Source organism: Notothenia coriiceps, unplaced genomic scaffold, assembly GCF_000735185.1.
Source record: "Notothenia coriiceps isolate Sejong01 unplaced genomic scaffold, NC01 NC01_scaffold00037244, whole genome shotgun sequence".
Classification (NCBI taxonomy): Eukaryota; Metazoa; Chordata; class Actinopteri; order Perciformes; family Nototheniidae; genus Notothenia; species Notothenia coriiceps.
Genome location: NW_011369945.1, coordinates 24,520,454 through 24,544,509, shown reverse-complemented (window position 1 = coordinate 24,544,509; position 24,056 = coordinate 24,520,454). Strand labels below are relative to the sequence as shown.

The 24,056-nt window shown below is 40.2% G+C and overlaps 1 protein-coding gene across 1 annotated transcript in view; it reads left to right on the top strand.

The window, feature by feature from the left end:
* The window catches only part of LOC104965451 (uncharacterized), a 45,127-nt gene that overhangs the window by 17,937 nt on the left and 3,134 nt on the right, over nucleotides 1–24,056 (top strand). The window contains exon 2 of the mRNA XM_010794407.1: nucleotides 22,130–22,179. Coding sequence (XP_010792709.1) covers nucleotides 22,130–22,179 — 50 coding nt within the window. The remainder of the gene's footprint in view (nucleotides 1–22,129; nucleotides 22,180–24,056) is intronic.

Sequence of the window (24,056 nt, the reverse complement as noted above, 5' to 3'; positions counted from 1 at the left end):
GCGATTGGGTAGAGCAAAACGTGAGGGAACCGTGTGTATGGGGTTTTCCGGAGGTGAAACCCGGGGAAGGCAAGGCCCCCAGAAAAACCAGAGGTCCCCTGCTGATGCTAATTTTGTTGAAACAGGAAGAACAGCCCCAATAAATGCCCCAACCCGGCCCTCCCCCAAGGAAGAAAGCCTCGCCTCTCTCCCGGTCCCATTTAGCTAAAATGGGTTATCGCAACCCTGAAAGCTTTGGATGCTTCTGCCCCTCCTCGACTACCCCGGTTTTAACGGGGAGCCGACAGGAAAAGTTCAACACACAGGGGGTGCAGGGATTCCGCCCCTTGTAGCATATTATTTAGGTTGAGCAGATGAGCAGACGCCACTGGGCCTCTCAACTTAAATACACAGCCCACGCAAAACTGCGGCATTTTGTTACAGCCTTCTTATGGGCGTACTGCAATTAGTGAAGTGCTCATTCCTCCGTGGTGAAACGATCAGCACTGCACCACGGAGGAAAAGTGGCAGAAAGTCACCTGGAGATAAAGAGGAGCGGGCTGGCGTTGCGTGCTGGCTTCCTTCTGCAGGTAACGGGGAACGCGCTCTGGCGGCCGTCTCGTTCAGGATCCGGAAAATACAATTTAAATATTTCGCACACTTATTCCACTTATTCCTATAGTGGCTGCCACTGGTTAACCCGGTGCCCCGCGTGCCAGCATTGGGCACCAGGGGTTGCCGACCCCTGCTCTATGGCATACCATCCAACCTCCTCAATAAACTCCAACATATCCAGAACTCTGCTGCCCGCCTCCTCACCCACACCCGCTCCCGAGACCACATCACTCCCATCCTCCAGAACCTCAACTGGCTCCCCGTCCGTCAAAGAATCCACTTCAAAGTCCTCCTCATTACTTACAAAGCCCTCAACAACCAGGCCCCCCCCTACCTCACAGACCTGCTGCACCACCACACCCCTTCCCGCTGCCTCCGCTCATCAGAAGCCAACCTCCTATCCATCCCCACCCGCACCAATCACCGGACCTGGGAGGACAGAGCCTTCTCCGTCGCTGCCCCCTCCCTCTGGAACTCACTCCCACAACCCATCAGAGACTGCACCGACCTCACCACCTTCAAAAAACTCACAAAAACTCACCTCTTCAGTCTGGCTTTTAATGTGTGATTGTTTTTGTATTATTTGACTTTAACTTTAACTATATATTTATTTGTTGTTCCTTTCTTCTCTTTTCTTTTCTCTTCACTATTATCTGTAAAGCGTCTTTGAGCACCTGTAAAAGTGCCAACAAATTAAATCTATTATTATTATTATTATAGTGCAATTTGAGTCACTACATTTGTATGTGTTAACATGTATAAAGTTGGTAACAAGATTATTTGGTCACTTCATGTATCTATGAATGTTGCTTTTGTATCAGAATGTGTTGCCTCACAAAGTAGATAACTGAACACACCCTTGTGTTACAAAATATACACGTCAACAATGAAAATCAAGCTTCTTACAATCATCACGCCATATTTTTTTAGTGACCTTAAAACTGCAAGAAAAAATCACATTTTTACCCAATACCAATTATTAGTCCTTAAAACAGATTAAACAGAGTGTAGTATAGAACTGAGTAATATCAAAAGGTTCACTTCAAAGCACATACTGATATGTTTTTGTTTTTACTTTGTTTTACAAAAATGTAAGACGCATACAAATCAATGAAGAGAGTAAGAGACAGAGGGAGTAAGTGAGCTGCTGAACATGATATAGAAAAAAAACAAGATTGTCTGCTATTATATGATGTGACAGTAGCCTTACAGATGTATATGGGCCCACGACCTGTAGGGCCTGCACACAGAGATTCAAAGATTCAGGCCAGAGAGGAGGCCTGCCCTCACCTCGCTCTCTGCCACATATCAGCTTAAAGGCATGCACACACATATACACACATATACACACATATACACACACACACACACACACACACACACACACACACACACACACACACACACACACACACACACGAGACACAAACACACACGAGGTATTAGCCTAGTGGTGACCTGGCATTGGAATCAGGGGGTGAGAACAGATTCTACCCAAACTGAACTGACCTCTAATTAGTGCTTTTGGCAAATAGGCTATTCCCAACACATAGACCCACACGCATGAACACACACAAAAACACACACATGCTTGGGGGTGTCATTTTTGTCTGTGAATGTGTGTAGTGTGCACACAAATTCGCTGTTTGAACAGCCTGTGCATTGCAGACCTTTTTGAAAAATGCATACAATTTAAAAACAAACGTTGATTGAATATAATTGAATAAGAAAACTAAACAATGATGAGTTACCTAGTAGTTAGACTGCATCTTCATTTACACCAAAATGACTAGTTTATTATTTAGTATGCCTTTTTTTTTAAGCTGATTGTTATTATTTTTGATTCTGTTCTTTCTGATTCAAACTGAACTATGCCCGTTTTTCCACTGATTGATCAAATTGAACAACTGGTGTGAGATGTTAAATTGCTTAGCATTGACAAAATGCCAGCCGATCGTTCCACCCCTCAAAACATATTTTTCTATACATTTTTAAATCTTTAGAGTGTATTCATTTGATTTCAGCCACAGTCTCACATCTACTACACCTCTTCCCTCCTCCTTTCTGTTCTCCTTTCTCCCTCAATGTTCTTCTTGTTTTAGAGACACTATCTAATCTCTCCCAGGGACAGGACCTGTCTACGCCGCTGAGGTCCTGGCCATGTTGTATATTCATTGAAAAAACCGAGCTTAAAAAAGAAGCAGTGTTTAGGGTGAAAACTTCAGATTGTTTATTGATTTTTATTTGTGTTGTTGAATAAGTCTGTCTGACCATGATGTCCCAGCGGGGGTTTGCTTGGGGCATCGCATTAGGCACACACATGCAGAGACACATACACAAGAACATTGGCTAGGGTGGCCGTAAGAGGAGGCACATTTTTATACAGACACACATACTTTGATATGAGAGACTTACCAGAGACACTCAGTTACACATTACATCTTGAATAAGATAAAGAAATTCCACCCTGACAGTTTAGATTATTTTACAAAATGTAATACATTTCAAATTCAAGCTGCAGAATCTCAAAATGTAACCAAAGCAAGAGGATTAAATGCATTGTGAGGGCAGTGTAGGCTCAAAATCACAATGGGGCTCATTCAAAAATAAAAAAAATCACCTGTTAAATACAAATATGGACAGCGGTGACCTTAGGTTTAGTCATGACGTTCCTGGATCTTCCTGAACTTACAGTTACAATTTGGGCATTTTCACCACCAAAGCGCCCCATTGAAGCCCCCCTTTGGCAATGCATTTAACCCACAACTCCTCCTGAAAGGCCCCGTCGAAGTATGCCTTTTCTGTTCAGCTTTGAGATGTGAATGTAAGCAATTAATATATGTCATAAGGACATCCTTGCTCAGACTACTACACTAATCATTACAAGCTAAATAATACAACTCCATCTGATTCACAGTGTTGTGAAACAAGTACAAATTTAGAGCAATGTAACAATGTAATATTTAATAATCTTTAGAATCACAATTGCCCATGAGATTGTGACAGCTGTTCTGTATCCAACGACGAGAAACCAAAAGAAAACAAAATGATAGAGCGTAATTAGAAAATCCAATAAAACGCTCCGTGGAGGGAATGACAGAATGGGAACATTTGGATTTCCTTCAAGTCATTCATCTGCATCTCATAACAGACTGAGAAGCTGGCCGGCTAATGACGTCGACAGATGCTTAATGCCTTCTTCACAATACTGACGCCATTAAACACAAGGCAAACAGGCGTCACCCTAAAGCGCTGTCTGTCAAGCCATCACCTTAACTACACTGGCAACAGCACAATGAACGGAGGGTGGGAGAGAACGGTATTGAATGTGTGTGGAAGAGAGTAAAAGAGAGGGGGGGGGGGACAACCTGGATGGATAAAGAGGGAAGGATTAATTGACACTCAGAGAATGAGAAGACAGAATAAAAGTGTGTGTATATGTGAGGAAGACAGAGAGAGGGCTGGCAGATGAATGAGCAGCCTCTTAGGTGAATGGCAAGAAGTATTGCTGTTCTTTCTGTCAACCTGATTAAAGGTACAACCAATACACAGTGCTAGCTGATACACACACATACACAAGCAGATTGTGGTACTTAATATTACATTAACCAATTTGTATTCAAATCTCATTTGCGTGCTTCTAAAACTTTTATACTTTTTAGTAAAGTTTAATATTTTCATTTCATTCCACTACTTCTATTGGATAGGGGTAAACTGGATCACTGTAGCTCGTGTCACTTCCTGCCATTACATGGTTTTGGAATACATGTGTTACCATGATAACAATTATTGTATTATACGATTATATTTAACTAGTTAATTCCCATTTTATTTCTGTTTTCAGAAAATCACTTCGCAACCTATTTTGTGCTGCCTGGATTATGTTGAATTTTTCAACATTTTTCTACCACTCTGCACACACTTTGTATAGGAGTGGGCATACGAAGGCGTGCATGTTGTTGTCTTGTAATCTATTATGGAGACTTTACTTAGTGTTGTTTTTATTGCTGTTTATTCAACCCAAAGGCTACATAGTGTTTGTGTTTGACATTATAAAAGTCTTCTCTTGTTTGAATGATTTGTCTCACATAACGCATTATAAGCTGTGGCCTTTTCAAAGAGCAGTGCTAATGCTCAGAGTCCGTAAATATAAATTAACGGACTGAAATTTGAAATTGTTGGGGTGGCGTGACAGTCAGCCAGCAGGGTGTGTAATCTGTGAAATATTCATACACTAAATAACTTTCTTTTTCCATTTTGTAGCCAAAAAGATAAAGAAACTACAAATTGCGTAAAAAATTAATTGTTAATTAGTGGGAAATCCCCAAACAGAAACTTCAGAGGGAGCATTTTAGGGGTGTTTAAACTGTTCTGGCAATGGAGTGAGGTACTTGGTAATGTTGTATGTGTGCCAGGTGTCACAAGAAGCTAGGCATCAATGTTATCCACCATGTCAGGAAAAATGGAGATCGAAAAAATATGACATCTCAAGAAGTCTCCATCTAAGCCCCCCCATGGATGCTTATATGCTTATCAAGTGCAGCGAAAGTTATTAAGAATTTGAATTGAATCTTTGATTGTGTGTTTATGTATGTGTGCTTGCACATATGTGGCCCTGAGATTATGTGTGTGTGAATTCCCTGCTTGTTTGCATGTGTGTCAGCTCTGTTGGTGTGTGTTTGTGTGTCACACATCTGTTGCTGTGTGCAGTAATTTGCGTTCTCAGCTTGGCGCCCTAGTAATTATTCAGACGCTACCTTTTGCTCCAACATTAAAAGCCTTCATCTGGCAGACATGAAACAGCGGAGAACCCGATAAGGCTTCAAACGCTGCCTGCCGTCCAAAGAGAAGCGGGAAAGGTGAAGAGATTCATGGTGGGATGGATGGGATTGTTTTTCTCTGGAGGTTTGCTTTCACATTGGTCTTATATCTTCGTTGCTCAAACCACACCAGAAAATGTGTGATCACTGGGTTCCAGGGAGGATGAATATTGAATTAATATTCTGAACAAGCTTTTGGAATAAATCACATATGACGTACTGTGGAATTTAGTTTAGATATTTTAGATGGGATGCTGATGGAGAGGGAACGAGATGGACAGAATGATGTGTTGTGCAAAAGACCAAAGTGGCAGGATGCTCCATAGAAAGTAAGAAAAATGTAGTCCTCTATTTACAGTCTAATGTGTCACGCTTTGTGCACTGAAGGGATCTCTGAGAGCGCAGATCTTACCAAGGCTGTTTCCATAAGTGAAAATGAATGTGAGGTCTGCCCCTTGTTAAAGATCGCTCCAACATGGAATGGCTTCTTCCCTGGCCTTGACTCCACTAAGTTTCATGACATTTTTTTCCGTAATCCTGTTGACATACAGACAAAAAAAAAATCTAAAACAAACTGAAAGCATGATATCCTTATTGGAAATATTTAGTATAGATTCAGACGACATTTGTTGTTTCTGAACCAAAGTTGTGCTTTTCCCAGTGTCTAAAATAGTTTGTCTGGGTGAATGAACTTGATCTTCATGAATGATTCAGATGAGTTCAGTGTGTTCCTACACATTGACCTTCTCGAATTTCTAAATTATTTCCGTTTTTTTCCAAATAATATTCATGAAATAATCAATTTATCTTACCACCAGAGGGCTATTGTGCAGTCTGGTGTTCATAAACTGGTGTTAAAAACACATTTGTATGAGTCTATTTAATTTGTTTAAAACTAGCCTTAGTTTTTCCACCATTATACTTTCAATTCATGCCTCAAAACACACTCTATTTAGCTTTTACATCGTCATGGTCTACCTGATGATGTGACCGTGTGTGAGTGTGAGTATGTGGGATGCAGTCTTTTGGGAATTAGCTGCAGTCTTAATGCCTTCTTAGAAGATTTGCGGCTCTCTTTGGTCATCCATCTTTGTGTAACCTCCCACCTGCTGGTGCTGCCGAGCACTTGGCCACAGAGAGGTTAATTTATGGTTTCCTCCTCTTGACTCTTGGATCCTGTTGCGGGATGTTGTTAAAGGATCGTTTGCATTGATCCCTTTTGATTTGAAGACTCTAGTGCAGACTGCTCAGGCTAAGCCGTTTACATCGGTTGTTAAGATGTGGATGACCTTAATTATGCTAGAAGCTACACAGTTACAATGTCAAGAAAGACATTTATGTTTTTGTTGTTTGAATCTATGAAAACATTTATCATGAATGATTGTTTTCTTTCTGACAGAGTTTTGGCTTCTAAATACTGAACTGATCAAGATCAATTTGTCATCCACTACAGAGGCCTATCAGCAAAGCTAACTGTATTTGAGTGGCTAGATTTTCTCAAATCTGTGTGCCTTCCAGAAATCAACTAAAAAGAAGGCTTTTTAAAGATTTGAAAAATGTAATATTTGATCTGATTAAAAGATTCTGTGACACAGTGAGCAATACAGCCGCCTTACACCCAATTAGAATAAAATCTCTCTGGTACCAAAATTATTGTTAAAAATATATATTAAAACCCAGTGTGCTCTGTGATATGTTTTTTTAACAGGAAGAGGGTACACTGTAGGGATTCCATATATTGGGTTCCCCCGACCAAAAAGCTACAGATGACTAAACTAACAATCCACACACGTTGTTTCTCAAGGGACTGTGTTCTGTGTTTTTCTTCTTATCGTCACAGAAGCAAGTCAGTTTGTCTGCACATCCATATTCATCATTTGCCTCTGCATGAATATTAATTCAGCCTGAAAGAAGAGCGCAGGAGAAACGGCAAGACAATGAATGAGGAAAAAGAACATTTGACAGAGTATGTGCAATGTCGAATTCATGTCAGTTTCAAAGCCCCTGTGTCTCTATTCCTGTGGCTGACTTGTACCAACATGCTAATCAGCCTCTCACTGTAGCCTGTTATGGCTAATTGTCGACAAATTATCTCAACTCCAGAATAATGTATGCACAGCCTTTCACTGGTACATACAGACAAGCCGTTCAACTCAACTGCGTCTGTTTTCAACAAGCAGCTCAATGGCACCATTTAAATATAGACGGGAGCTCGGCACATTATTATGCACACTTGACTCAAACCGTCTCATTTCACGTTCGTTGATTCTTTACTTGTGCTGCTTGTTTTGATCTGTTTAGTTACTGCATATTTTCTACTCGGTTTGTTTCTTTGTCATACTTCTTCACTGCTTGCGTCCGTCATCCGACATTACAGTAGCTACCCTTCTTAGTGTCTCTTAGTTAATGTCGCTGGCTCGTTGTGAGTAAAGGCTAATATTATTATCCTTTTGCGGACCGACGGTTCATTTACCAGAAGCTTAATTACATACTGATTGTCTTCAGTGAATGAATTTCTGTTTAACCTCCTGGGATCACACTATAGGAAAAAGCTCAATTGGGAAAATAATTTGATCAAACAGTACACCAGAGTGTGGTGCAAAACAGAATTGAGTTTCTGAGAAACAACCAAACAAAACAATGAAGCACACTTGCTTCACCAAATAATGCTCTTGTGAACAACTGCTTTATTTGTACCTTGCAACGAGCCCATCCAAATTTATTTTAATGAATCCTAGTATGAGCCAAGGCAACCTACCACATGACCCTTCAGATTCTAATTCCTGATGACGTTACTGTACATTAAGCGTGATGTTTTTGATTTCACAACAATTTAAGAAAAATTAAACATTCAACAATGTATTCATTTTTACTACAGCTCTTCCATACCGTCTCTCCACCCCCTGGCCCTTATTATGTGAAGAAATTATACATATAACCTCATAATAAATCATAAATCATTGTTTGTGCTTACAGGGAAAAATCCTATTTATCTAATCTCCTTAGCTGTATGAATCTTTAGTAATGACAGGTGCATATATGGTCAATTCAGAGTAGGATGGTCAGCAAGAATCAACACTAAATTTATGACCTTATCAATTATGCATTCACATTCCTGTGATGGTGTGTCACTTTTTATTTATTACACTGTGTGTGTATGTCTGTATTCATGATGTAGAATCATACAGGGTCATACAGTATGAAAAGAAATACAACTCCTCTATGCATGTCCACAAAACATGTTTGTTTCATCCATACTTTTTGTGTAAGGGGAATAGGATGTGTCCTACATGCGGAATACTTTTCCAGAACCAGTGGAGTTGGCATTAGACTTTTAAAAACTTGAATAGCCATAGGCCAGCTTATTACTATTTCGCCAAATTTGGGTCGAGACCTCGCTATTGGTGTGTGTGTGTGTGTGTGTGTGTGTGTGTGTGTGTGTGTGTGTGTGTGTGTGTGTGTGTGTGTGTGTGTGTGTGTGTGTGGGAGGGGGGGTGTGTTCATTTGTTTAAGTGTGTGCCATCTGGAAACTCCAACAAGCTTGCCAGTTTTTACTAAGCTAAAATACACCTTCCCGTAGCTGCCTTTGGGAGGGCACTTCTTTAGTTTTAAAATCTATAGTTTTAGTTTTTGCACATTTTATAAACCTCTTTGTCTTGAAGTTCTCTAAAGAGTGTTTAATCGTAAAGGAAGGACAAACTTCAGACATCATTCTCCGATTCCACTGTGGACGTGAGATAGTGCGGTCGTCTTTCAATCGGAAGGTTTTGGGTTCCAGTCAACAACATGTCGGTCCATCCTTGGTAAAGATACGTAACCCTGAGTTTCTCCCGATGGCACGGCCCACGGTGTATGAAGCATGTGAATGTTAGCTTCCTTGGACAAGTGGCACATGTCTCTCTATGAATGGGGGGTGAATGGATGAAGTGCTTTAAGGAGTCTAGAAGACTGATAAAGCGCAGTAATACAGTCCATTTAACATTTTTTGCAAAATTGGATTATCATTTTCTAAGTTTAGAAATACAACTTATACAAAGTTGATATGTAGAAAAACGTGGTTACCAAAGTCAAGAAATGGTCCAGCAAATGGTCAATATCGGGTAAAATACTGTTTGTGTCAATTGCTCCTTTTTGGCAGAACATTTTTGATGGAAAATGAACAAGAAACATTTATTCAGATACAATGTAATGTCTTTCCATGTACGTTGAATCTTCTGCCTCATCCCTTCATCACAACACTTATCAATAGATTCATAACAGAATGGTGCTACCTAATAAATAAACTATGATGGGTGCACTTGATTTATGCCCTTAATAACTCCATTCGCCATAACGCTGACACCTGCTCTGCCAGACAAAAAGGAACTAAATGTTTCAATCAGTGCCAAAGCACCAAGAACTCTTTCCTTTCTCCTTGTTTCATCTTTGACTTTCCTATAGTGCTGCTAACAGCCCCTCTCCTCGTGCCCTTTACTACACTTAAGTATCTTTCCCTCTGAGTGTCTCTTCCTCTTGCCCTCTTTTCTTTTTAAGAGTTGGAATTATCTGGCAGATCTCTTTTAGGTATTAGTTTATGGGCCATGACATGAGCTATGAATGAGAAACAACGAGAAAGACCTGAGAGCATTAATCATGGAGCAACATATGGTAATAGACGGTTATCAATTCCCTCACACTCTGTGATTAAGGGAGGGAGAGAAGGAGGTGAGGAGAAGGGAAATGAGTGAAGTGGTGAGAGGTAAAAAGGAAAGGAAAGAAGAAGGAACATAAAGTTATCTCACAAATAAGTGATAAAAAGAAGGATGAGGTTGGGGATGGCGGGAAAGGACATTGACATCCGAGGTATACAAAAGTAATGACATTTACAACTCTTCATAGTCATGTAAAAGTGTGTTTTAAAATGGTTGCTATGGATTTGCAGTCCTCAGCATATAATGAATTCAAAACCCGTAATCATACAAAAATGACATCTGTCTTTCTCCATATTAAATGTATTTTCATAAATATAGGTGTAGCTGATTTATCAATTGATGTGTGCTAGAATTACGATATCCTTCTTTACTTCTAACTAGCTAATAGGAAGGTAACAAATCGGTCAGACCATAAACAAAACCGCTGAGCTTTGTCTGCCAAAACATGTGGCAGTTTGTCTGAAATGAGCTGTCGTAGGTTCTGTCTAATATCCTCTCATAAATAACAGTTCAACACGCACACAACAGCTCAAGAAGTATTTTACAATGTATATGGACAGCACAGACCAATGCTTTGTTTATAGGGTCCAGTGGAGTCTTTTTCACATCGTGGAATATGTGCTCTTATTTAACACTGTTCTCATTTTACAAAAGTCACTTTCCTGTCACAGTTGTATCTGTAAATTAGAAAATACAAACTTAATGTGTTTTTTTCAGTTGCCAACGCTACCTTTACCTCTAAAACATGTCAAAAGTAAAGGAAAATATGTATACGCCTTTTTTTCTCTGAATACTCTGAATACTAAAATGGCTTTTCATTTGCAGTTGTTTCCTTTTACTTCCAAGTCATTAAACAATTACTTTTCCCGTTCCATTGCTTTCTCAACCAATTTAAGAATGTGATTTGTAAACAAGAGAAGGCAGAAACCTGACTCTACACCCCACTGCGACCCGGCTGACGGACGCTGTCTGACGGACGCCTACTGAGCGTTTTGGTGGAGATTTATAGATGATCCTCCCTGCTCTCATCACCATGCGGCTGAATTATCTCATCGGTCGCATTAATCCGCCGATTACATTTGATTTAATTTTCATAATAATTAAAGTGAACCATCACTAAAATTAAAAGCATTTGGGAGGTGTGTGTGAGCTTGTGGGGGGATGGACGCAACATGCGCTCATAGATGAAAGGGCTGCTGTGGTGATATTTGCGCAGCCAACAACTCTTCTCTTTCTCTCTCTTTCCTCCTATCTATCTATTTGTTTCTCTCTGTGTCTCTCCCTCTCCCCCCATCTCTCTCTCCACCTGCTCCAGGAATCCAGATGAAGTGATTAGATTGATAGGTGCAAAAGGGAAAGAAGGAAGGGGAGGAGTGGACAAAAATGATTAAATTAGCATATCACAAACGCCTCACACACTGCCACCCTTGGAAAACAAAATCCTCGTCACATAAGGCCTGCCGCAGTGCTGAAGAGCCCGGGACCTGTGTGTGTGTGTTTGAAACCCCACACGGCAGGATTAAAAAAAAACAAAGCCTGAGCTGGAGACAAAGTAGGAGCAAAGCCTGCTGGTGCTGTGAGACGGCATGTGTGATATCTGCATTAGGTGGCAGCAAAGATACAGTACTCCGCTTCCTAGCCTACTGTGTCTTTCTCTGTGCAGACCGTGTGTGTGTGTGTGTGTGTATTTGTGTGTTAGTCTGTTTATGTGTGTGCAGGAGGGAAAGTGGCAGGCAGAAACCTAGGGAGAAAGGCTTATTGTTTTAATCATGTACCGTCAGGATATGGACACAGTAAAAATATCTAATGTCTGATAAAACATTTTTTATTTGTTATTAACACATGCTTATGAAAACACTTTTGAGCTATCCATTGTCCAAAGATTCAGTTAAAATAATGGTGAATGAAAAATATGCAGATTAAACTTTAAAAAAAGAAGAAGCTGTCTATACAGTAACTGATGCTGTATTATGAATGTGTTGTCACAATTCACCATATGTTGTGTTACTGTAAGGGCCTCTTGCGATGTAGAATAATGAGCCTACTCATAGTTAAAAGAGTTAAGACTAGCTTCCACTTTATACCATTACTTGCTTAGCCTTTGTTTTCTAAATGATTACCTTATTAAACTACAAGTTAGCAGTATATTTAGAGATTTCTCACTTTATTTTTCCCGATTAGTGCCTTAACCCTTTTTAACCATGTTGAAAGGAAAGGTTTAACATTAAAAAAAAAGCTTATTTGTTTTTAGAAGTATAACTGCCTTTCTATTAACAAAGAGGTTGTTCTTTCACTAGTACTTGAATGAGTCATTAGATTGAGAGACATTGCCTTGTGTGGCTTTAACGTTATTGTTGGTAACATAATGCTAATTATTGCTTTACTACCCTACAACAACATCACTTATGTTGCTTCATACAAGCAGCTTACTACCTCTGATGAAGAGGGGCGGATCAGAAAAAAATAAATAGGAACATAATCAACTGATAAGGTATTTAATACAGGGGGCTGTGCTGGAAGCCACCACTGGATAAGGACATTGTTTATTGGATATATTCTAATGAAGAGTTGTGAAAACTTTGGTGTGCTCTGCAGAAATGCCATTGCATCGACAAGTCGGAACATTTGCCAATTGTGCATCCAATCCAATAATTGCAGCCAGAATCCCTCCGACAGGGCAAGAGAAAACCCCGCGCACAATGAGCTAATGAAATCAAACGTGCAGTGCGGTTTTGCATGTTAATGCTGGCAGCGGGTGTCGATAGCGTTTAAAGATGTCAGAAGGTGGATAGCGAGATGGATGGCCCTCTGCCTGCCTTTCACTTCCCACCCCAAGGAAGTTAAACAGCATCGGCCTTAAATAGAAAACTTCAATATCTATTTAGAGAGAGGGAGGGAGGACTTTGTGGGAGAGATGGAAAGGGGGAGTGGATGGGAGAGAGAGAGAGAGTCAGAGAAAGAGAGAGGGGGAGAAAAGAAAGAATTGAAATAAGGCAATAAGTCCCTGACCTCAAGTGCACATTGCGACACATTGACGCCGTTGTCATTTGTTAATCAATAGAAGTGCTATGCAGGCTATGCATTTGATGACATTAGATTGGCAAACCTGTAACAAAATTAGGGGAAGACTAAGACCACGGGCTTTTTCTTTGCAGTTAATTTACAACCTCTATGACTTCAACAGTGCCGAGGGAAACATGACTTTGAGTCTCAGTGCCACATGTTAGCTTAGCTATTCCTCAGTATTCAACTTCCTTCAAATGTATGACAAAACCACTTTGGGCTTCAAGGAATGACAATTAGAACAGATTACAAGAGCTTTAAAGTGAATCAGGAAACAACATGAGTGCACACATAATTTGATTTTCTTGCACTAATTCTGTGTATTCAATCCATTTAGTATAAACACAAATACATTGATTGCAGTCTTGTGAATCAAGCAATGCTTAGAACATATAATTTAAACAATGATCTGACAATGATCTATTCCAGGTTTGTTCAGTGTGAGCAAAAATGTCTCTGTGTGTGTGTGTGTGTGTGTGTGTGTGTGTGTGTGTGTGTGTGTGTGTGTGTGTGTGTGTGTGTGTGTGTGTGTGTGTGTGTGTGTGTGTGTAGCCTTCCCTCATTATGCTCCGTCTTCATTAATAACAGCTATGCTTTTTAATTTCTTTTGCTGGGTCTAAATTAAAAGTGTCATCCTTTAAAATAGATAGTGTAGGTCTCACATGTCATCCCCCCCTCTCTCCCTCTCTCCCGCTCTCCCTCTCTCCCTCTCTGTTTCTATCGTGCAGGCACACAAACAAAGCAGTGCTTTGGGATAATTTACAGGATAAATAAAGCATTGCTTCAATTAGTCTTAAGTCAAATAAATTAGTCATAAATTTAATCAACTAGATTTTATGGAGCTAAGATTCATGATGTTGGTCGCTGTAGACATTTATTCTCCAGGCACCTACATTATATCAGGGAGTAAAGATAATACGATGCAAAGTAATGAATCTTCTTCTAACAGCGAATCAAGACAAAGTACCTTCATTTCCAAAATTCTGTTGGATCACTAAGTCCAGGGAAAATGGCTGTGATGATCAATATGAAAACGTTTTTTAATGTTTGTTTTCCTTGCTTACTGTCCATTGCATGTCGAAGGGTGGTATACTACGAAAGAGCTGGGGATAGAGTTCATTTTGAGCAGTCAATTCTTAAAGTAATACAAAAAATATGATACTGGCAACAATATTGTATATCCATACATATATATCTCTGATTACTCCATTTTATTTTTGTCACATGTTTATGATTTTTCCCATATTTGTTTTCTTTACATTTTTCTATCTTAACGTTTATTTTATGCAGCTATGAACCAAAGCAAATAATATGTATGTGGAAACGTACATTGCAAAAAACTGGATTCTGATTGTAGTTTTACTTACATTACATGTTAGACACTTTTATCCCAAGCGACTTACATACTCAATACTGTGGGCAATCCCCACAGGAGCAATTTGGGGTGAAGTGTCTTACCCAGGGGCACAACGACATGCTGACTGCAGTGGGGTTTGAACCTGTGACCCCCTGATCCGAACACCTACGGACAACCCACTACGCCACACGCCTCCACTTGATCGAGAAGGTAGAATGTTAACACTATATCTGAGTTTCATGTGTAGGTGGCGATATTAACAGATTATTCCTGACTTCATCTAAAATCAAATGCATTTGCAATACCTTTTTCCTTCATTAGTCCTTGGGTAATGCTTGCTCACAGAACAAATATAATGTTACAGTGTGGCCTAGATGCAATCGTCTCCTTTATAACCACAGGCTCATGGGACTTTTTTGATTTGTAATGATTTGATCTTTCTAGGGGCAAACCAAAAACACCTTCTTAAAGCCCCTGTCACACTGTCCCGGAATTGACACCCGATGGACACACGAATATGGAATTGTGAATTTCGCATGAAGATGGCCCCGAACCACACACGAAGGCAACATTTACATTACATTTAAGACATACAACTGCAACGAAAGTAACACAAACAATTATATTAAAGTATTATGACACTGTACTGATATTTTCCGACTTTGTTCTTTACTTTCTCCGTCTTTATATGTAGAAGATATTAAGTTTTCTCCGTCATGTTTCCATAGCGACAACAACTTCCTCGCCTTCAAAATAATATATTATATCCTTTTTAGTTTCACAGAACACAAATTGGGTTATTTACATAATATGTTTACATGATTTTGTTGTGCAATAAAACAACCAGATGGACACACGATAAAGGAAATGTTCAAATTCGGCTCTGATCGTAGCAACATCGGGCCATTCGTGAGGGCATCTTAAGCCATCTTTGGCATGCCAAAGATTTTGCCACCGCTCCCAAGTTGCTGCCAGAGCCTGATAAATTCCACCGGCGGTCATACAATGGCTTAAGATGCCCTCACGAATGCCTTACGAAGGGCAAAATGGACACACGAAGTCAACACGAAAATGAACCTTCACAAGGTCCTACAGCAATGCTTTGTGATGCCAAAGATGTTGCCACCGCTCCCGAAATTGCTGGTGGCTTAAGATGCCCTCACGAATGGCCCGATGTTGTTACGATCAGAGCCGAATTTGAACATTTCCTTAATCGTGTGTCCATCGGGTGTCAATTTCGGGACAATGTGACAGGGGCTTTAGGGAAAACAAATGCAAGCCCAGAATTTAAATGTCATTATAAAGTAGGAATTTAATTAATATGAATGTTTATCTGCTCAAATCAAGCACGATCTCATGTAATGTCATATCAAGAGGCCTGGTTTTACAATGCATAGCCGTGAATACAATTTTATCCACACTGAATTATTTTTACTTTGGGAGCTTTGACGTTGTGTTTCGCTGAAGAACCCTTCGATATGTGGAAGGGATCATCTTTTTAGCCTACTTTAAGCTACATTTTCCCCAGGTGTTTATGATGAACACACAAATCACACACAAAGCCTGTTTACACCTGAGAAGGAAACAGTTAAGTCTGCTGCATAACAATCCCCATTTAAGGTGAGATCTTATTTAGGTGTTCTTGTGCTGAGAGCATGCTAAAGTGTCCCCCTGGGGTGCAGATAGAAGGCCAGAAACACTTGAGGAGTAATAAACAAACATCTGTGGTCACATTTACGTATCTCCCTGTTCTTCTTGTTTGTGTGTGTTTGTGTTTTCGGTATCTGAACTGGCATCGGTCCGCCATGTTTTTCCCATTTCTTTTATTCTTTTTTCCTATATGTTGGTGAATTCATCTTTTCTCTGAGAGCATGGCAGGGCGCGATCGCTTTGTCCTCTCGTTCACTGCCGTTTCTGTCCTCTGGTTTTTTTGCACCGTGCTCTTTTCTCGGTCTCCCTCTCTTCCTATTGTTGACCGTTGTTCTCCTCCATCTTCCCCCTTTCTCCCTCACCCTCCTGCTCTCTCGCTGCTGTTCTGTTCCCTCTGTGCTGGTTTTGTCTCGCGGGCCCTGACCTGCCGCTGTGACCCCACAGAGCAACGGTGACTTTGGTACACAGTACAGCCTAGTTGGTAGAAGTCAGTGCAGAGGCTACAGATATGAGCTGCAAACTTTATTTCCTTCTAGTCAGCATAAAAGTATGTGTGTGTGAATAGATCCTGTTGCATGCAAGTCCTCCATCTCTCTCAGTGTGTGTGTGTGTGTGTGTGTACGTGGTGGATCCTGTTGCATGGTAGTCCTCTATCAGTGTCTGCCTCCTGATCTGATTGATTGTTCTGGGTAAATTAGGACTGGGCGCTGGTGATGGGGACAGGAGTGAGTTACACCCTTCACCCCTGTCCTTGCCCTCCACCCTCTTTCCCTCCTCTTCCTCTGTGTCCCTGCTTTTATCATCTACCTCCCTGTCCTCATCCTGTCCCTCACCTGTTCTGTGACCTGCATTTTTGGTTTCTCATTTATTCCCTTTCCCTTGATATTTACTTTCCTTCTCCTCATCCTCGTCTGAACCCCTGCGTTGGTATGTTGTGGACTTCTCTCCATCCCTCGGTTGTACTTTCTAATTACATTTAAATTGTACGACACGATTAAACTCGTATAGTTCATTGCAATCACAGTGCATACTCTTCATATTACAGACAGTTAAAGGTGTTGTTACAACAGTACATGACTGGTATCAAATATAGCATATCTCTCTATTGTAATAGGTTATGGGGTTAACTAAACTCCTTGTCCTAATGTGTGTGTGCACATGCATCCTACACAGCTGTATTCATTATCCAATGAGGAAAACCCTAGTTTTGTGCTAGGATTCATTAATAGGCTGCTTATTACTGACATGCTCTTCCTTGGTCTATGAGAGGCTCAAAAATACTTTTATAACTTGAACTGTGATTTCTGTTGGTTCCAAAAATAGCATATATCACCTTCATGGGAAAAAATCTGAATCAATGAATATGCATTCCTGTTTCCATATGACACTCCTATAACAGATTTTAGAAGTTGCAAATTGGAGCATAATTAACTTAAAAAACAATTGAACACAGAGAAAAGTTCCTCCTCCATTGGAATACTTTTTATGAATCAAAGTTATTATGTGACATTGTCTGAATAAAACTCAAGTGTTTCGACTTCTATGGTTTGTGTGATCAGCCACTGCCTATGTGGTGCATTTCTACAACAAATGAAGTGTTGCTGCTTTATCAATGTATGCAATCTGGTTTTTCTTTTGACATGGAAAGCTACACAGTTCAGGACAACATTTTATTTTGGGAAACAGGAGAATGAACAGTACAGCATTGTCACATTAACGTTGCAGAACAGACCCAGGCCCTAATCGATCAACATTTGTAATAAGTTTATGAAAAACATGAGGCTTAAAAACATTATCAAATGTATTTTATGTCAAGTCCTCATAATACCATAGACTCACACGTAAAAAACAACAACTGTTGTGTGTGTCAGAGGGAAAGGGAAAATGTCCGGATATAGACACATGTGCATTGACCTGTTTTTGGGATCTATTAGAAATGATTTGGAAACTTACACATTCTGATTATTTTCAAATGTTTAGTAAGTCTTTTTTACTCTTCATGAGCTGGCTTGAAAAGTGTGAAACTAGTGTCTCACTGCAGAGACACTGTATTTTAACTGAGATACTAATTGTTCCTCCTCTCTTTCCCTCTCCTGTCCTCTCCTCACTCTTCCTCTCCTCTCCTCAGCAGCTACACTTAAACAGCTGAATTGGTAACATTGTCAAAATGCTGCGAGCAAATGTGGTTGGGAAACTGGACCCCCCTCCTCCATAAATAGATGTTTGTTTCTGCTCTCTGTTTGTTTGTGTTGCCTCTTTCTGGATCGGGCCTGCAGGGACCATTTTTCAGAAAAGACAGCAAGGCTTTGGGGAATACTTAGACTTCCTCTTTTTCACCCTCCTACATTTCTTGTTTAGACATTTCCCGCTCTCTTCTCTTTCTACATTTAATCAGTTTTCCTTTTTATCCAAATCACTTTCTGTCCCTCCATTGTATATCCTATCCTTATATATATATTTTAGGACAGGACTATTTCAGGTCAACTAAAACAAGCTGAAAAATATACATTTTCTTTGACTTAACTTTTATACGTTCAGTTTATCTTTTAGACACAACATACATAACCAATAAATATTTCCATTTTATGTTGTTCTCATCTCCCACTTTTCTCTTTTTTTGTGAGACTAAAATATATGGTGATTTCAGAGCTTCTGCTTCTCTAAAGTAAATCTCTTTGTTTTTCTTTGAGGAAGACTGGCTGATTGTCGGCACATCAGTTTGGTCAGTTTCCCCAGCGCTCCTTCCTCTCCTCTTTCTCCCTCCCTTCCTCCTTATTTCACTTCCTCGTTCTCATACTACCCAGCACTCTCTTGAAAAAAAGAGAGAAACCCCGCTTCATGGCTTAGAGAATGAGCTGTGCCTCTCAGCTGCAGACCGAGAGGAGAGAAGAAAAGAGAGAGGGGAAAAGGGAGTAATAAGGAGAAGAGGAGGAAAGCAGCGACACACTTGCATCTGTTGTGGCAGCGTCCTGCAACCGAGAAGCAAATGAGAGTGGGAGATAGGAAGAGAGAGTACGCCACAGTGAGAGGAGAGAGAGAAAGAGAGGAGATGTCAGACAGCCGTGTCCTTGAGAACTGCACCACAACTCTTTGAAGAGAGCCGGGAGACGGTGTGAGTAACGTGCATCTCAGCGGGACATGAGTGTTTCTGTGTGTGTGTGTGTTTCATGATTGTACATGTGTGTTTGTTTGAGTGTGTGTGTGTGTGTGTGTGTGTGTGTGTGTGTGTGTGTGTGTGTGTGTGTTGGCAGAACAGATGGCATCGGGCTGAGAGACCCAGTGTGGGGTGAGACATCTCCCACTGAACTCTTCTACGCACACACACATTTGCAAAGATCCATCATTAATATCATTATCATAATACTCTCAGTGCGACGCAGCCTGTCTGTCACAAATATGATCATGCTCACTGTTTCACTGTAATTATTTAACTACCTTCGTGTGAGGAATCATCCGTGCCATCATGTATACCTGCCACACCATTTGGTATTAACATACACAATTTCCCTCTTAGTATAATTAATCACTTACTCTGCTTTCACTACAGTATTTTTATTATAATAATTGAAGGTTATTTGCCATCACTCTGCCTGCAAAAATAATAGAGTTTAATCAAATGTAAAGTGTTTATACAGAATTATACGTTTTTTGTATTTTCCATCACAAACAAATGTTTTCTTTCGGCATGCTTCAGTTAATAATGCAGGGTACATTTATACAAAAGGCTTTTATGATATATGATGTTATCATCTCTGATAGAGCAACAGTTTGGAACATTTTATAGTAGAATTAACAGTGGTTTTATTGAAAGGAATCGCACAATTAAAAAAAACATTTAACAATTCTAAAAAATGTCTGAGTGACAACAATTTAGCATTTCTTACTCTTGGCTCTTCATATCTGTCATGTTGATACATCAAACACACACTGTGTTAAAACTGTCACACCATACACATGAGGTGCCGCTCTATGACTAACACATGACTAACTCTATGATAAACCCGGTCTATTGGGGTCAATAGAGTTTGCATCTGTTCTCCATGAACTACAACTTATGAAGAAGAAGGTCAACTATGTTTCACTCAATAGTGATTGGGATGTTTGTCCTATTGCTAAAAGTTGAGACAGTAGAGCACTGAATGATCATTCTTTACTGTTCAACTGGCTGAGAGAATAATTAAAGACCAGGAGGCTGGATGGGATGTTTTTGTGGTGAATGCCTCTGGAACAGACTGACTGATTAACAGGGGAACTGACTGAAGTACAATCACACATGGTTGCATACATGCAAGAGGCCTTGAAACACACACACACACACACACACACACACACACACACACACACACACACACACACACACACACACACACACACACACACACACACACACACACACACACACACACTACACATCAACGTTTTCTGCAGGATATACTGTATATGTGTTTATGTCTAAGATCAACAATAAACAGAGCACTTGTACTTGCGCTTGTGTATGAATATCATGTTTTCCCTGTGTGTGTGTGTGTGTGCGTGTGTGTGTGTGTGTGTGTGTGTGTGTGTGTGTGTGTGTGTGTGTGTGTGTGTGTGTGTGTGTGTGTGTGTGTGTGTGTGTGTGTGTGTGTGTGTGTGTGTGTGTGTGTGTGTGTGTGTGTGGCTGTGTGTGTGTGTGTGTGTGTGTGTGTGGGTGTGGGTGTGGGTGTGGTTGTCTGTGTGTGTGTGACACTGGCTGAATGATGCTGGCGAAGAAAATCCAATTAGATGGGAATTTTCCTCCTCAATATCTCCCTCATAGTCTTATATTAACGAGACGAGAGGAGACGGAGTGCGTAAACAATACCGCTAATCCATTATATACAATTAAGCTTTCAAGGCGAAAGAAAGCAATTGCTGGGAATGAAAAAGTATACTTCCAGATTTAACGGGGTGTTACTTCAGAGTGAATGGCTGGGGTTTGCTATGGTTTTGCGCTCGCTGACCAAGTGTCAGTTCTCTGATAGCTATTGCTGTATTTAAACAGCCAATCTTGTCTGATAATAATTGTGGTATTTTCAAATGCAGGATTAATGGAGTATGCTTATATTAATGTATGTGTTCTGCTGGAATGTATACTGTAGCTGAGTTCTTTGTTGATGCCCAGGTTTCTTATCTCATGTCTCACATGCGGTAGCTCGCAACATTGTCAGCCGGCTCGCAGCCGGATAACATATTTACAAAGGTGTGTGTGTGTGTGTGTGTGTGTGTGGTGTGTGTGTGTGTGGTGTGTGTGTGTGTGAGTGTGTTGTGATGTGGTGTGTGGGGTGCGGCGGCGTGCGCAGCGGAGCGCCGGTGACGGCCCGGTGCGCTGGTGGGGTGTGTTGGGTGTGTGGTGTGTGTGTGTGTGTGGTGTGTGGGTTTGTGGTTTTGCTGTGTGTGTGTGTGTGTGTGGTGTGTGTGTGTGGTTGTGGTGTGTGTGTGTGTGGTGTGGGTGTGTGTGTGTGTGTGTACATGTTTGTTTGTTTGTGTGTGTGTGTGTGTGGGTGCAGTGGAGGGCAATCAGCAGACTGTGTGAGCGGACATCTGCCAAGACAGCAGTGAAAACCAAAAGAGTAAGACACAAACACACACACACACACACACACACACACACACACACAACACACACACACACACATCACACACTGCAATCAACCACAGGCAGAACTATAATAACAGATTTCTTTCATCATCAGGCCTGTCTGCAAGGGACTGTCTGCTTTGCTGGGTTCAGACAACCTTGGCAGTTTCAGGTAGCAGGATCATCCTCACTGTGTCCACAGAACAGTGTGACCCTAATTGATGCCTCCTCCTTTACAGGTGACTGCTTCAACAAACAAGAATGTAAACTTTTCACATTCTCTTTTTATTAAGACATAGGATTATAAAATAATAATAATTTTTGCCCGTTTTTTCTCTCTCTTCTCTGTTCTTCGAAGATTGCCCCACCACCCCATGCAGGCCATTTCATTCGCTCAGGAGGAGATCGGTACGGTCCATTTTTCTAATCTTGCACATGTACAAACGTGTGTTTATGAGCAAAAAAGGAAACAAACACCCATACTGTAGGGACACACAGATAATAATTAGGATTTGGCTGATTACCGCTTGGTTTGCTTGGCCATTTGTGGTGGATTGAATTATTTCCCATCCCAGTCTTGAAATCTTTTAATCAACTTTTAATTGGTGTACAGAGCAAGTATTTATCAAGGACCCCTGGCTGGAACTGAAATGTTTGACACAAAACTTCAGAATAAAAGTTTTTTATCAAATCCTTACGACTTTAGGATAACCTTAAAGTTTAGAGAGCCTGAAAGGTGTATTAGGAGTACATACTATATGATTGCATAATAAAAACAGGTGTGTAGTACATGTTAGGTTTTTAAGGCTTGTATTGAACATTATTTTTGCACAATATTAATTGGTCATGATGACTGTGCAACAGAATGTGAAACAGCTTTAGCCTTCATTCTTGAATTTGAATTCAAACAATTGATACACAAATAAATGTAAAAGCTTGTATTGATTTTTTGCAATCTTTCCATTGCTCAACTTCATTGTTTGAACTTGTCAATGTATTTACTAAACTTCCCTTATTAAACATTTCTGTGATGTGGCTCCTCTATAGTGTAGAAAGGTTTCCCCCATGTTATCATTATCGTTCTTCATTGTCTTTGCGCTACAAGACATTTTATCGTATATTATAAATAGATTACATTCATTGGATCAGAATACTCACAGGATGAAATGTAATAGTTGTAGGGTACATTTCCATTTCTGATTGGTAATAATAATGCTTAGGATTTGGCCTAACTACGCTAACATACTAACATATCAAGAAAGCTTCTTCTTAATGCATTTATCAAAAAACTTGTATGCACTTCGTTCACCATCTTTAAACCTCACCATATCTTTTTTTCAAACTAATTTCTCTATCTATTCTTCCTTCTCTTTCGCCTCCATGCGCCAAATGATTCCATAATACAGAATTAAGGTTATCCTCCTGAGTGAAAAAAAACAATGCAGCAGTGTTGATGTTCTGATACAGGCCAGCAGGCGGACATGTCAGTTGTTAATGAAGTCTGGGTTCAAACCCTGCTGATAAACTCTTTGACTGACAAAAAACCGTTATTGTGATTTGGTTCGTGTTCCATAGCGAAGCTTTTCATTTTAAACAAACAGTGAATTAAAAAAGTTGGGTACCACACGTACTATTTCATTTTGCCAATTGCCATACTGCGACGTTGCGCTGGGCAATGTTTTTCAGGGGAATAGGAAATGCAGTTCTCCTCTCGAAACAACAAACCAGCAGCTACGAAGGATTATAGTCGTAGTTTTAATTAATTAGCTAAACGAAATAATCTTGTAGTGTGCTCTTAAGCTCGGCGTCCATCTGGGCTAGGGACACAGTAGAAGATATGAGGTGAATTAAAAATCTATCTACACAGCAGGGCTTTATGGTGAACATATTCAGCTAACTCTGCTCTTGTATTAGTATCAGAGAAACCACTGATGGGGAGTGATTAATTAAGCAGGGTAAAACAGTAGACATGACCATTAACTGAATAAGTCTGCTGTTTTCAATTATTATAATAAAGGAAGGAATCATGAATCAAGGGCTTGATTACTGAGTCCAGGTGTAAATGGTTAAACCGTACCACATAATAAGACTGTCAGGGGTTACGGTCGGGGTTTATGTATGTGACCTGCATCATAGACTGATAAAATACGGCAAATACCTTCAAGTGTTATGTAATTGATGAACACATCTACTTACAGAAGTGGCAAAGTTCAATTAATGTTGCAATACAAGGAATCGGTGTATGTAATTGCAATCACTCAGGCTGCTGCAGCTGTAATTTTTTG